Source organism: Nannobrachium achirus (assembly GCF_963921795.1).
Source record: "Nannobrachium achirus genome assembly, chromosome: 19".
Classification (NCBI taxonomy): domain Eukaryota; kingdom Metazoa; phylum Chordata; class Actinopteri; order Myctophiformes; family Myctophidae; genus Nannobrachium; species Nannobrachium achirus.
In genome coordinates, this window is record NC_137826.1 from 3,438,461 (window position 1) to 3,454,716 (window position 16,256).

The 16,256-nt window shown below is 41.9% G+C and overlaps 1 protein-coding gene across 3 annotated transcripts in view; it reads left to right on the top strand.

The window, feature by feature from the left end:
- The window catches only part of cadm1a (cell adhesion molecule 1a), a 484,161-nt gene that overhangs the window by 397,116 nt on the left and 70,789 nt on the right, over window positions 1–16,256 (top strand). For all 3 annotated transcript variants that reach the window (XM_080749745.1, XM_080749747.1, XM_080749746.1), the window contains 2 exons: window positions 8,744–8,896; window positions 10,963–11,100. In XM_080749745.1, the coding sequence (XP_080605871.1) occupies window positions 8,744–8,896; window positions 10,963–11,100 (291 nt within the window). The remainder of the gene's footprint in view (window positions 1–8,743; window positions 8,897–10,962; window positions 11,101–16,256) is intronic.

The following is a 16,256-nucleotide window of genomic DNA, read 5'->3' on the forward strand; positions in this document are numbered from 1 at the left end:
CTCTTCTGTTGTCTGACCATGCACTGGCTTCCATCAACTACTGTATGCTTCAGCTTTCGACAAGCTTGCAGTGTCAACATGATTTCAACTTGTCCTAACCTTTTGCCCCTTATTCTTTAGTAGCGTTCTTATCAGGCTTTAGTGCATAAGAGGCTGTCATTATCAGGTGTGTGGAAAGCCTGGGCTGGCAATTCAAGTGTGCTGACCAGTACCTTAAAGGACAGGGTTTTTAAATATAGTAGCGGAGAAACAGCAGCTGACTAAACACTTTCCTCAGAACTCAGCTTTGTTTGAGCAGATACCGAAAAGTGAACATACACATATTTGAGGTGTGTTCGTATTCTGTAAAGACTTAGCGTATTTGGGGATTTCTCTTTTCAGTTATTTAATGAATGCAATGTTATTTTATCCAAACTATTTGGTAGAATATATTTATAGCCAGTTCAAGTCAAATGTATTTATAAAGCTCAATCAACTCTCACTGACCAAATTAAAGTCCTGTACAGACCAGGAGGTATAGGTACAATCACAAATACAAAAACTACAGACATAAACAGCAAGGCATACAGCTCAAAGGCACAAATCAATTATCAGAAAAACAAAGACAATAAAAAAAAAACACATATAAATGACCATCAACCAAAATTGAACTTAAAGGGGGACTTTGCCACGTTTCAACCTTCATATAATAGGTCCTCACTAATGTTCATAATAAAAAAGATGTACTCGGTCCAAGTCTCTTGGGAGCTGTGGGAAGGTCAGAAATCCATAGTTTTATTATGAACATTAGCGAGGAACTATTATATGAAGATAGGTGGAAAAGTGGTGAAGTAATCCTTTAAAATATAAGGGGAAATGGTTCCACCACTGCATAATGGTTGCAAGTAGTCTCAAGTAGTTGCATGTTGCAAGGATTTGCATTGGTATGGACTGGCCTTTATTGGAATCCCCATCAATGAATTGTCCATAGCCCACCTCTGAGACACAGAGCAAGTAGATGGAAACAGTGCCCTCTTACATTGAGCATTAGTAAGGACCAATTGTACAAAGATAATATGGAAAATGAGTGAAGTGAAGTGATCCTTCAAAGGCGGTTTGTGGTTTGACAACTGTGGACATGTTGCAAGACTCATTCGACTGTATGGCATCGAACACTTTATTCCCTCAAGGCAGTTCATGAGTCAGAGATAAAGCTGTTTGTCATTTGTCATACAGTGGAATTAAATATGTTTGAATGATTTGGCTGAGGGGAAGCATGTCAATTGAACCTTGTGACATCCCTCAGGGGAGGCAATAACTAGCACATCTGTAGTGGTTAGAGGTGGTGTTGGGTACAGTATAGACTGGTTGACAATGTCATTAAAATCCCACCGGTCACAATAGATTTGCCGCCATCTTTATTACAGTGCATACATCATTGCAATTAGCTCTCTCCATCAGGACAGTGGGCATAACATTTATGGATTGTAGCTTGACCTGAAAACAAAAATGAGGCTTTTTGCCTCTTGTGAAGTAAAAAAGAAAACAACGCCATTTGTTTCTGTCTCTGAGGGATCCTGTCTCTTCCCTTGGTGTCAATATTGAAAAGCCTGCCATCTGTCCTTTCCCACCACTAATATGTGTTGTTGTCCCTTTTATTCAGGTCACAATTGTGTTAAATGAAAGTCTGGTCATATCCTCAAATCCAGATTGATTAGCCACGTCCGTGTTTTTCTCACTCTCGCTACTCTGTCTGGCCAGGGTTGTATTTGACTCATATTTCTATTATAGGCAACACTGGTCAGGAGTGTTATTGTGTTGAATTGTTATGGATTTTGATTGAAACGGGTGTACCAGGTGGCCGTACTGCTGGTCAGAATACACATCTTCCTCCTGTGGCCTAATATATCATGTCCAAGAGACATCTTATCTGTGATATCTTGACGTATCAAGATAATAATCTCACTCACTCACTCACTCACTCACTCACTCACTCACTCACTCACTCACTCACTCACTCACATTTAGGTTGTTATTTAAAGCTATACTATGTAACTTTTTTAATAAAACAAATCTTAAAATTGTCCTAATTATTAAATCGCTAAAGTTTTAATACCCACTCTGTTAATTTCAGCCCCCAAAGCCTTTTCTTTATATGTGTTCTACTGAGCCCTGGTGGCCGTGACCGGGGCTGTTTTTCCCGGCAAAATTGCGTCATCTGCATCATTCTGTACACGTGTCTCCCTACCGGCCAATCACAGCCCAGATCATACACTGCCGAGCTCTTCAGGAAGTACACTGCAGTGTTTACACTGGTCTAGGAGTCTAGCATGTAACTGCCCAACCGCTGTTCGTAGAGGGACACGAGAGACCTCTATGGATGCGTCTCGGCGAGGCGGACGCGGTGGTCTGAAGGCCCGGTCCGCGGCGAAAAACGGCCGAAAAAAGCAGACGCGACCGCGGTTTGCTATAACGCTACTGACCACTAGTTGAGCAACTTACACAGTATAGCTTTAAAACACTTATTAAATTATGATGGACAGCTGCAAAATCGGGAGCATGGAGAGTCTCAAATTTGATGGTGACTGCATTGAGCGTTACCCAGTTTAAATAGAAAGGAAATACAGTATATGTACCCTCACTGCACCAGCAGTTAGAACAACTTTGAGCTTTTCTAAAGCACAATACATTTTTGTCTCTTCTCTTCATATCATGTGTAAGATAGCAGTGCACCAGACCAAACCTCGTTTTAAAGAAGAAATATGTTTTTCACACTTTTAGAGCACCACTTTTTACCCACAGTTATAATGAGGACATGACCTATCATTAGATGTCCAAAATAATAACACATTTTTGTGTATTCTTATGTCAAAAGTCCCCAAAAGCCAAGCATGGTGACATAGATAGACCCTAATATCTTGATTTCATTCACCTGTTTGATTCTCATAGTTCACATTCCACCACTCGCACCTCGCATTTTAATTAGGTACTCTTGGGCTGCTGTGGTCTTTCTCTAACTCCAGATGACGGCCAGCAGTGTTCGAGTTATACTCTGAGAGCTATGGGGCTTGGCGCCGGCGGAAAAAATCGGGTATTTTTCGTGTATAAAGTCGCCTAAAACGGGTATTTTCCTATATTAAATCATATTAAATCGGGTATTTTTCGGGTATAAAGTCGGCTAAAACGGGTATTTTCCTATATTAAATAATATTTTTCCTTTCACAATATTAATTCGGGTGTCTTTGGGGCTTCACATTGGCTATGTTGACAACTCCAGGCAGTCTTTTCTGTTCATATTAACTCACCATTATTGCTCAGCCTTCCCAAATCCTCCATCTGAGCTCTGAGCCATCCAGCCAAAAGTTCCCGTTCTGGCAGCATAAAGTCGGCTAAAATGGGTATTTTTCTTTCTCAAAACAAGGTGGGTCGGGTTCATATTTATTTACTAAAAAAAACATTGTCACGGGCACAGGCACACTAAGGCTACAGTCTTGCTTACAAGACAGCGTTGTTTGGTTGTTTGTTGCTGTCCGCCTTCCTTTGCCGTCCGGGCCGTGGCTAGAACAAACACTCGATGCAGTGGTTCCTAGCTTACCCCATGCCCAGGCCATGGCGAGACCACGCAGCTGGGTAGGTCTGCATCCAGGGCCTCCTCGGCTATGGGAGAAAGGTAGGAACCATTGCAGCGAGTGTGTTATAACCCGGACGGTAAAGGAAGACTCACACCCCACATTAAATGCGCCTGATTTATAATAATAAAATTAATAGTAGGATTAAACGGTGTGATGTCATTGTTCAGTCTTACTGTCTAACATGTTTATTTAGTATATCTAGTTAACATAAATAATATAAATTCTTCCAATGGAACATGAAATAAAAAAACGAGAGAGAAAAAAAAAAAAAAACACACTTAGAAAAAAAGAGACCCCACAGGGGTTGTTGACTATGGGGTCCCAGACTTTAACTATGGGAGCTAAGCCCCCATTGGCCCCCACATAACTCGAACCCTGACGGCCAGACGGTGCATTACTCGTATTAAACATTAAAATATGTATCTGAAAACATTGGAGGTGAGAAAAAAACACAACTGCGTCCGCTGTTCAAAGTGTATCCCACACTGGTGCTGTCAAAAGTATCAATACTTTGATACTTGTTCGACACATGTTTAAAATGATACGATCTCCATTGATAGACATCAAGGTCAAGTCAAGTCAAGGTTGTACTTTGTTGCATCTTTTGTACAGGTACATAAAAGTAAAACTTATTTTGGTTTGGCTTCCTTCAGACATTTGATAGTATTGCAAGTACTGAAGCTATATATACAGTAATTAATCTATATTTATTAGATATACAAACAAATAAACTAACTGACCACGCAGACCCAGCTCGATGATTTTCGGCAACGCCAGGCGGAGTACAGCTGACGTAATCGCTGTAGCAGTCAGCAAACAAACAGCTGTCGGCGACGGAGTCCCACCCCTTTTACTGAACTCTTTGGTGACTATGGCAATTCCAGAATAAAGTTGAAAAAGGAAACAGACGTACTGTAGGAGTATTGTTTGCCAATATATTGCCTAAGAGGTGGCTTCAGAAGGAATGTCAAAAGATTAGCAAAAGGTGCTTCAGAAAGGTGACAGTCCTCAGTGGCAGGTGAGTCAGTAGGATACAACAGCAGTGACAACACAGAAATGTGTGTTGGGAGGAATTGATTGGCATAACGACTAAATTGGGGAGAAAAGGGGGTAAAAAAAGCACACAAAAGAAAATAATGGTGGAGCAGTGGTTCTCAACCTGTTGGTCGGGACCCCCAGGGGGGTCCACAAATTATTTTGGAGGGTCCCTAGATGATTTACTTAATGTGCAACATTGTTTTATATTTTCTAACAGTAAACAAACCAACATAAAGTTTAAATGTATAGAGGGCGTCTGTACATTGCTAAAGTGACAATTTAAGGACTTTTTAATACCTCTAAAATGACAAATTAATTATTGGTCAAATTGTCAAATATTAGAGGCAGAAATTGTGAACATGGCAGATCTACATGCTCACAAGCATGTTGTGAGCATGTAGATCGGCTATTTTCACAATAGGACCTTTTTATACAAAATGTAATGCCTCAACTCTTAGTGCTCGACAGGGTGGGGAGTTCCCAGTTAAGATATGATTATTTTGGTGTTCGCGGCCTGAAACACTGCAATAGAGGAGGGAACAAGTAAAATATTCTCATAACAGATCCCTTCAAATACATGTATTCGGGGGGAAGCAGCTGTGACCACTGCCACACTATGCAACCTAATTTATTCACAAGTAATGTCTGTCCATATCTACCAGAACATTGACGACTACCAATGGTGGGAGTAAGATGATGATTCAGCAGAAATTCCACCACATCAGGGAGACTTGATTTTTGTGTAGGAGAGCGGAAAAGCTCCTCTGAAGGCACTTTGAACGAGCCACAAATGCTGCATTGTCATTTGAAACGGAAGTATCATGGGAGTATTGAAGGGGGGAACACATTTCAAAGGTATTTCCCTAGAAGAAATGCCAGCGTTATCCAATATCTCAATTGAAAAGAAAAAGATTTTTTTTTTTAGCTTATTTCACTTTTGCTGAATAAAATCAACATTTAACGCCTATGACTATTGATTTTTCACTAAGAATATGACAATTATGGGGCGCCTGGTGGCCTAGTGGACCAGGCGCATACCATATAGGCATTGCCATTTCGGCATCAATGCCTGTTGGCGTCGCCGGTTCGATTCCCGATCCGAGCGACCTTTGCCGCGTGTCACTCCCTGTCTCTCCCCCATTTCCTGTCGGCCTACTGTCCTATCCAATAAAGGCAAAAAGCCCAAAAACAAATCTTAAAAAAAAGAAAAAAAGAATATGACAATTATATTGCAAAAATGTTTATCACGTCTCAATGCAATGAGGATTTACTGTGAAAAGCACTGTGCTAAGACTCACAGAGGGCTGAGAAGTATTCAAAATACATCATTGGTTTTGTAGGTGACTGAGGGTGCTGTGAAACCTAATTTCCACTATTTGATTATTAACCTGCCAGCGAGACCCGAAGACAGCTCATGAATAAAGTGATTTAAGCAAACATACCTGCTGAAATGATCCGAAATAACAACACCGATAGGCAGACGGACATGCCTTGTGATTCATTCGCCAAATATTGATGGACAATGGCATTTTCTTCTTTTCATTTCAGTTCACTCACAAGAGGTCATTGGCTGCTTAAAGTGGTGTTGAATATACATTGCTTATTTTCATGTTATCTTAAATAGCCAAAGGGTCCAGTCAGGCACTGTGGAGAGAAAAGAAAATCGCAGGCATTTCTTAAGAAATTCACCGATTCCTGCAGGTGTGTAGTCAGGTTTGTAGTCAAACCTGACCACAAACCCCAGATTCAAGACGGGGGGTGGGGGCTAGTGGGTCTAAACAACGCTTCAGTATAAGTTGAACATGCACAGCAAAATCTTGGGTCTTAATTTAACTCTGAGATTGTAATATTTTGGCTTTTATTTGTATTTTTGGCCATGCAAATTGTCTGCTTCATCCCTTTCCCCCCCGCCATCATAACCCAGCTCCCCCATTGATGTCTTCTCCCTCATTGGGTGGCTGCAGTATATTAATTGTTCTTCTCAGGTTTGGTAAAGAGAAAGGGAGATAATGAGCACACTTTCCCCAATGGACTGGATCAGTTGTGATTATTAAAAAGGAGCCCGTCAAAGTTGTATTACATGTTGTTGGAATGATTCAGGTAATGACATTCTTATTGCTGACCTCGTCTGTCGTTTCCATTTATCTGGGAAAATGCTGTGGGATGAGTCTAGTATAGAGCCCTGAGGCATTCCGCTCAACCATATGGGGTTTAACTGGTTAACCCATTTAGGCCTAGGATTATTGACTGCTTTAACTATTGAAAAATAGCAGATATACAAGCTCACAGCGCGGCACCGAGTGCCGCGCTGCGAGCTTGTAGATCTGCTATTTTTGAATTATCATGATTTTCTTTTGCTAGTCTTTGAATATATCTACTTAAAAGTGAACATTTGTAACTCAAATATTTACTTCTGGGTGGTCCCTGGGACAACATATTTTGAGATGGGGGTCCATGGCCAAATACCTGTAATTTTGGGGGTCCTTGACATTAAAAGGTTTGAGAACAGCATGATTTAGAGGAAGGATTTAGAAGACGGGTCAAAGATCGGGTCAAAGACATTCAAAGACTTACACTCATTTTCACGATTTTTCAAAAATAACAGATCTACAAGCTTGCAGCGCGGCACTCGGTGCCGCGCTGTGAGCTTGTATATCTGCTATTTTTCTAAAGTTAAAGCATGAAATAATGGTTAAAGTGGTTAAAATCTAACGCGACTCGGGCGCGTTCCAGGTATTTGAGAGTTTAGACTACAGATCCTGTTTTATTTTGCATGGCTTTTGAATAGCAACTCATAGAAAAGTGAAGACATACAGTATGACGGATAAATGCTGCTGTGGATAAGATACCAACCAGTAAGACGCCTAAAGGGCGAATAGCGAGGTCACGCCATGTCTTGGCCATGTGGCCAAAGGCATTTGGTTCCCCTGGCATCACAGGGATCTCCATATATGGCAATAAAGGGTATTTGGTTCCCCTGACATCACAGTGATTACTGTATATATTGGCATTCACAGATATGGGATTAATATTGATGACATCAGGGTTTCTCCATATATGGGCATATATGGGTTTCCCTGGCATCACAAGGATCTCCTTATCTCCATATATGGGCATTAAAGAGAGTTGGTTCCCCTGGCATCACAGGGATCTCCATATATGGGAATAAAGGGGATTTGGTTCCCCTGACATTACAGTGATGTCAGATACTCAGAGCAGGGATATCCATATATGGGCATAAAGGGATCTCCATATATGGGCATAAAAGGGATTGTATGTATGATGTCAGACGACAGAATCAATATATGGCCAAGACAGATGGCCAAGACAGATGGTCCGTAGGTGTCTTACTGGTAGTAAACTGCGATCTTCGTCGCAATAAATGGTAAGATGGAATTCAATTCCTAGTGGATTCCTCGCAACTCACGTCAATACGACCACACTTGCAATTTCCTATAATAGCACCTTTCTAGGTGCTACACTACCATTACAGTTGGTAGTGTGTGCCCTAGATGGGCGGGCAAACAAGGTTAGCCAAGATAATAATAATAATAATAAACTTTATTTATAGAGCACTTTTCAAAACAAGGTTACAAAGTGCTTTCCAATGGCAGAATAAAATACAGTGCAATAAAATTCAATGAGGTAAGACAACAGTAAACAGTAGCATTTAAAAGATAAACAACTAAACAAAATAAGTAAAATAAAATAATAAAAGAAAATAGAACATAATACATAAAAGGCTAATTAAAAGCCTTGGTGTACAGGTGAGTTTTCAGTTGTGTCTTAAAAGAATACAGTGACGTAGCTAATCTTAGAGCCTCAGGCAGGGCATTCCAGAGCCTGGGTATGAAATGCACCATATTGGAAAGGGAAATGGGATTTATGGATTTATTCTCTTGTCTCCGAGGGACAATTGAAGGGCAATGCTGAAGACTATGGTTAATTCAGACATTTTTATCATCTATATTTGTCATTTGGTTGCGATCGCAAAGGACACTCAACTGTCAGGCCTCTTCATTTTGACTTGATGAAAGTGCTCCCCTATAGAGACATTTCCTAATCTCTCCCTTCCTTTCTAATTTCTCCCTCAGCCCTGAAAGACGCACGATTCCAGCTGGTCAACTTCTCGGATAATGAGCTCCGGGTGTCGCTGTCCAACGTCTCGCTGTCAGACGAGGGTCGCTATGTGTGCCAACTCTACACGGACCCTCCACAAGAGGCCTACGCTGACATCACTGTGCTAAGTATGACCAGAAACACACACACTCCTCCCCACCAGGGCACACAAGCGGAGTGGAGCGGTGACAAAAGCCGCTCCACGCTCCAGAGGGCTCTTGTCCCACTCGCTCGTCACTCTGGTTGGCCACCGGGCCGCTCCACTCCCCGCCGTTCCGTCGCTCAACTTGATTTTCACATCTCTCGCTCCGCGAGTCAATCAGTGTCATAAAAGTAGTTTGTTAATTGCTACCATGTCCGAAACACTTTCTCCTTTGCCAGTGTGTTCCCAACACAAATGCCTGCGTTAACGTGAGCCTCCGCTTTGATGGAGACTTGGAGAGCTGTTCACTCGGCACTGTTTTGTTGGAAACATGCGGCGCGCTGCCCCAACAGGATCGGCTCGGAGCGGAGGAGGGTCGGCGCTCGGACCCATTATAAAAGTCGATCGCTCACGCTCAACTAAAAAACGGCTCGCTCCGTTCCCCGCACCGCGCGCGCTCCACTCCGCTCGTATGCCCTGCTTCCCACTAATCATGGGTTTTAATAGAGTTAAGGGCTTTGCACACAGGACGGTTGCGTTTTTTACGTTTGCTGCATGATTAAAAACGCATTGGATTTGGTGAGCAAGGCTGTGCAGAATCCACACTGTGGATCCGAAAAGGAGTCATAAAAGGAGTCAATGAGTTTTTTACCGCATGCTTCAAGACGCACAAATCGAACTGGGTTCGATTGGGAAAACGCACTGCCGAAGCCACCGGCCGCATGGCAAATTATGAGCCGGTGTGCATGAGGTCATAGAGAACCATTGTTTTCTTTAAAAAGATGAAATCGTCCGTTTTTTCCGTGCGAAAAAAAACGTGTCTGTGTGCAAAGCCCTTTACTGTATGTACTGTCTTTCCACTTACTGTATATCGTCGTTGTCGGGTGTAAACCTTGTATGTCCAAAACCGTTCGTTTTACATTTATCAGTTTAAAAATGATTTAACTGGTGAAAACAGCCGATCTACAAGCACACAACGCCTCGCACCGCGAGGCGTTGTGTGCTTGTAGATCTGCTGTTTTCACTACTTTTATGCGACGGACTTGTATGATGAAGCAGGGTTTTACTTTGCGAAAGAACGTACAAATTTGAAACTTGGAGATACGAGGTTTCCACCCGACAACGACGATATCAGAATCTGCGGCATGTGAATAATGCTGAGTTCAAGTCGTCATCATTCAGAGGAAAAGCACAACGTAGCAGAGTGCTTTTAGTCGTACTGTAAATAGCATCACAAGAAACCTCCCCATGCTCTGCCCATGCGCATGTTGCTGTCGTATTTGAGTTTCCAGTACATTATTAGGTATTAGGTACAGAATCATTATGAAGAAGAAATTGTGGTTTGTCATTTTAGTTTTTGGTGACAATGCTGGTGGTGTAGCGAAACAGCCCACCTCGTTATTTCTGCCATTCTGAAATCATAGACAGCCACAGCCAGCGTATTAGAAAAGTTTGACTTTACCTCTGTTAAATAGCAGGTCGACAAGCTCTCAATGCGTCGCTCTGTGAGCTTGTCGATTTTCAAAGGATTTTCATATGTTTGAAAACTTGAAATGGGAGATTCCGCATAATGAGTACTTCCTACTTTTGGTACATTTTGATACCGATACTTTTGCACTTTTACTCGAGTCAATTTGCATTTCCAGACCTGTAACAGAGTATTTCTACATTGCTTACTTACTAGGGGTGTAACGATACATTTTAATAGCGATTTGATACATATCACGATACATGGTTGACGATACGATACATGGACGATATATATTTTAAGTTAAAAACGATATTTCGATACAGTTACTATATCGTTACACCCCTATTACTTACTTTTACTTAAGCAAGAAATGTGAGTACTTTTTTCCACCATGTGTGTGTGTGTGTGTGTGTGTGTGTGTGTGTGTGTGTGTGTGTGTGTGTGTGTGTGTGTGTGTGTGTGTGTGTGTGTGTGTGTGTGTGTGTGTGTGCGTGCGTGCGTGCGTGCGTGCGTGCGTGCGTGCGCGCGCGCGCGCGCGCGCGCGTGCGTGCGTGCGTGCGTGCGTGCGTGTCTGTGTCCAGTCCCCCCAGGTAACCCCATCATTGAAACCCGGGATGAGATTCTGAGTGAGGGCAACGAGACAGAGATGACCTGCACCGCCATGGGCAGTAAGCCCGCCGCCGCCATCAGATGGATGAAGGGAGACAAAGAGCTTCCAGGTAGGCCCTCTTCACGGACAACGTTCACATGATGACAGCCATAAATTACCACAAACAGTTACAGACAGACATTTCCTGTGAGCGGACAGGATTGTGGAACATTTGTTTGTGTTTTGTTTGGACATTTAAAGAGCCTGTAAACAGGAAATGCCCTGTTTGGGGCATTTACTGCTGACACCAGTTTTTCTTTTTGTTTTTTGTTTCAGTAATGTCATCAGAGTCACTGATGGCATAATTAACTAACTGCATATCCTCCAGATCATACATGGGCAACTGGCGGCCCGGGGGCCACATGCGGCCCCCACCTTTGCTTAATGGTAAATGGTAAATGGTGCATTTATATAGCGCTTTTGATCTAAAGCACTTTACAGAGATTGTGCATTACATTCACCCATTCACGCACACATTCATACACCGGTGGCGGAGGAAACCATGCAAGGCACCAACCAGCTCACCGGGAGCAATGTGGGGTTCAGAGTCTTGCCCAAGGACCCTTCGACATTAACTCAGGGGGAGCCCGGTTTCGAACTGGGAACCCTTCGGGAACCCTTTGTGCTCTAATAACGGTTTCTCTACCCCTGAGCTATGCCGCCCCCCCCCCCCCCCCCCACTTAGCGCCGAGCGAGACAGATTTCAATATGAATCTGCGCTTATAACGCCAGGAAATAGCTATATTGAATCCCCAAAATCACATTACATAACAGGTGCACGTTACATGCGGATACCACAAGATGACCACTAGAGTGAGCCATAGCCCATAGACTTTGCATGGTCCCATGTTAAGTCAGAATAAAAACTAGGTTCAGGACATACAAGGATGGTACGATGACATGCTCTCCATTCACATTCAATGGACAGGCCGCGGGCCGCCATTTGAGCTCAATACTGTTCAATTCGTGCTTGATCGTCTCAAACCACCATTGGTATGGGCATCGGAACGTATATAGATGCCACACAGAAAGTTTCCGAATCAAAATCCGACCTAGTGAAGCTACGTGAGGGTCGGATGGTTTGCATTGAGCCTAGCGGCTAACAGAGGCCTACGTAAACAGGAAGCTATGTCTTAAAGGTGACGTCATAATCGTATCCTTTTTTTTCACGGTTTTCGTCTGTATACTAGCCGAAGGTAAGCTAACCGTTCCGCTCCGTCTATCAACCCAAATTAAAAGCTTAAACAATGCTTTTATATAAAAGTCGCTCTTAGTCGCTCGGCACTAAACGCCATCATTAGTTAGTCGCCCAGAAAGTCGCTCGGCGCTAAGTGAGTTAATGTGGCCCGCAGGTTAATACCAGAATACTGATATATTATTCCGTCAGACTATATTAGTAGCTTAATGGCTAGTATAGTAGTATTTTCTTTTTTATGTCCAATGTATTTGTATTTAAGTTCATAAAGTTAACATGAGTATATAACTAAATGCGTTTGAAATGAAATCAAAATGTTACATTTCAGGATTCCAATTCAAAAATAACAAAAAATAATTCAGGATTCCAATTCAAATGAAGCAAAAATAGCCTGTAGATCTGCTATTTTTGCTTCTTTTGTATGAGATAGTAGAATGACAAAGTAGGACGTAGCAATATGCAATGTGGCCCTCTGGAGTGAAGGTAGAAATATAGTGGCCCTTACCATCATCAAAGTTACACACCCCTGCTCCAGATTGTCATCTGTTGGCTAATATCTTGCACGGCCTTCAGTGGACATCTCCCAACAGTCATTAGCAGAAAAACGACAGCTTATATTTCATGACTTTGAAACCAATTTTTATATAATTAATTATTGTTATTATTATTATAATTTTAAATCATTCTAATTTGGCTGGGTGGTTTATAACATTATTGATTGATTGATTGATTATTTTATTAGACAAAAATGGGAGAACAGTACAAGTATAGTCAATACAATTGAAATGTAAAGTTAAACACCCTGCCTAAAAGGAACATCTCAAATAAGACTTCTTGCAGTCTTTTTTTATGTTGAAAGCCCTCTGTATTTAATTCATGGACATAATAAATAGCAAGCAAAGAAAACATTCAATTATATTGCAGTTATAAAAACACTACCGGTATATGTACAGGATAGGGGAAACAAGGGTGGGGCTAAGGTAAGGTTATTCTGTGGTAATGTAATACATGTAATACATATTACTACCTAGCCATACTGTGTTAGGGTATTAGCCCTATTCACGGCCCGCCCTACTTCCGTTTCTCAGTATCCCCCGGGTGCTGACTTCAATTTAGAAGGGGAAACTATACTGGACTTAAAGCCAACAAATCGTTATTTCTAACGGTAAAGTAAATTATAATGCTTTGTGCCGTTTACTATCTTGTGTTCTTGATCATGCTAGCCGTATTTTATACTTTACTATTCGGAAATTGCATTAAATTTGCGATTTCTTTGCTAACTCTATAGGCTTATAGTAGGATTTTCCCCTTCAAAACGGGACTTCAGCACCCGGGGGATGCTGAGTGGGCGGGTCGTGAATAGGGCTAATTTCCTGTCTTTCAATAAGAAGAATTGTTAGATCAATGAAAGGGGACATTGCTATCCAATACCTAAATATCAGAATTTGAAAATCGTTTTTTAACATGAACAGTGCGACTATTTTGATGTGCAGACCACCATGACACTTTGCAGTTAATTAATTCTACTCCAATGTTAACTCAACCTGCTGTTGAGCTCAATGATGTACTATTAGCGTATATTACCTCATATCTCTCATTTGTCTCTCATTCATTTGTCTCTCATTCATCTCGGCTTGCATTCATCTTTTTCACGAGTGCGCTGCGAGATAAACAAACCGACACTATTTACAGCAAACCATCAAATGTAAAACCCAACGTTCGGAAGATGTGTGGGCGACGATGAGCAATCTGGATGCCGGTGCAACAACCGAGAACACAAAGACATGGAGATGACATGGAGATGAAACACTTTTCCCAGCTACAATCTAAACACAGCAAGGTCCAAAGTCTGATTCATATTTGGTTGCATGCCGGTCTAGCAGGGGCGTCGCACCAAATTCTGGGCCCTGGGTACAAGGATTCACTGTGGGCCCCCCATGAATGTTTTTCATTGGAGGAACGCATTATTTTGTTGCTTTAACTAACTCGGTGCCGCGCTGCGAGCTTGTAGATCTGTTATTATTGAAAAACTGTGAACATTTGTGCAAGTCTTTGAATATTTCAAATACTTCCAAGGTTTTTTGAAAAAACTGTTTCTATGTCAGCGGTGCTCAAACCTTTTCATGTGAAGGACCCCCAAAATGATATGCATTTGGCCACGGACCCCCATCTGAAAATATTTAGTTCCAGGGACCCCCCAGAAGCAAAATTTGAGTTACAAATGTTTGCTTAAAAAATAAATGTATTCAAAGATTTGCACACATTTTCACGACTTTTAAAACATAGCAGATCTACAAGCTCGCAAGCTTGTATCTGCTATTTTTCTCTAGCTAAAGTATAAAATAATTAAGGCCCCTCCACCTTGGGCCCTAGTAACTCCCCCCCCCCCCCCCCCCCCTTGTGACACCCCTGCAGTCTAGCATACTGAAAATAGCAGATCTAATTCTGTGTGAGATTCATCTGCTATTTCCAGGGCCCGAGTCTATCTCGTATGATACCCCAGGCGAGCGCCCCTTCAAATAGACAACATTTCACCGACAAATGCGTGCCATAGTTGTATATCGATGGGATATAACAGCAAACTGAGCGGATATTGAGTTTGCTGACACTGCAGCCCTGCATAAGGTAAACCTCCCCCTCCCCCCAAACAATGTCACTCTCATTCACTCAATACAACATAAATTATACAGTGCATTGCAGCCTAATTTATAGTATTGCCCGTGTGGGTTGGGAACAGGTCTACAAGCTAAAAATGTGTTGGATTGCGGCCATTCGATAGCTTGTAGATCTGTGCTTTTTCGCGAGGGACACAGTCTTGTGGTTGAGTAGGGCAGGCTATAAATTAAATGTGACGGTCTGCTTTTCCATCAATCAATCAATCAATCAATCAATCAATCAATCAATCAATTACAAAAATATATAATATTTTCTTAGACCGAATGAAGTTATTATCTTATATTTAGCCTAATTGCGTTACTACTATTACATGAATAATCATCCAAGAAGGGGAACTGTGGGTGCTCATTCAGAACAGCGGCAAAGATGAGCATCAGCAAGCTCAGAAAAGGAAACACTGATGCCGAGAACTGTCACTTTAACCCAACATGGACGGATGCTTTTGCTTTCATGTTACCATCTCATGCAAAATCTATCACTTTGTTTAATTTGCCAGTAAACAGTGTCATTTGTTAACTCTTATTGTGCCTATCCCGAACTAGTTCGGGATAATTATTAACGTCCTGGGTGCCTGGTTTTTTTTTTTTTTTTTTTGAGCCGGGCCGCCGGCTGTCATCTGTTTACACGGCCCGCGAGAGCGTCGCGCCGCCGATATTTACCATCCACTCCAATGCAATCCAGGATCTTTAGAGCTCATTTTCTCTGTTCCATGCATATCCATGAGGTGTGCAAGGTTTAATCACGGCTAAATCGCCGAAAATAGGGCTTCTAAAATGCTTGGTAGCCAATAGCTAACTTCAAGCTAACTTCATCCTGTCCCTGTTCATGCACAAAGGAAAGTGTTCAGGCGCGTCATGGCTGCGCACGGCTTGTGCATATACAGCGCTTGTCTATGGTGGATTCTATGGCCATTGGGCGCCCTCTAGTGGTGAAAAGGTGGCACTGAAAGGGTTAAGATCGACAACATATGGCGCCAATGAAAGACAGAAGTTATCAAGTATCATTAATGTTGTCATTTTATCAACTGGCCACTGGCCCCTTGCCATTTTTGTAATGTGGCCCACAGGCTCAGCTATTAATCTTGAGAATCCCTGGTCTACTACACACCACTTACTGTCATTGTCTACTCTACTGACAGTATGGTGTATTGGATACTTATTAGTTCAGTGTTTCTGAATCTTTTTTTGGCTTGAGTATCCCCGTTCCTAGATTTTTGAAAATCCAAGTACCCCCATTTACCCGACAACAACATTGTTCTTATAAAACTTCAATTAAAACCATAACTAGTGGTATATAATGCTATGCTAATCAATGCTAATCAAAAATATAACATCACAAAAAATAAGAAATGGAGT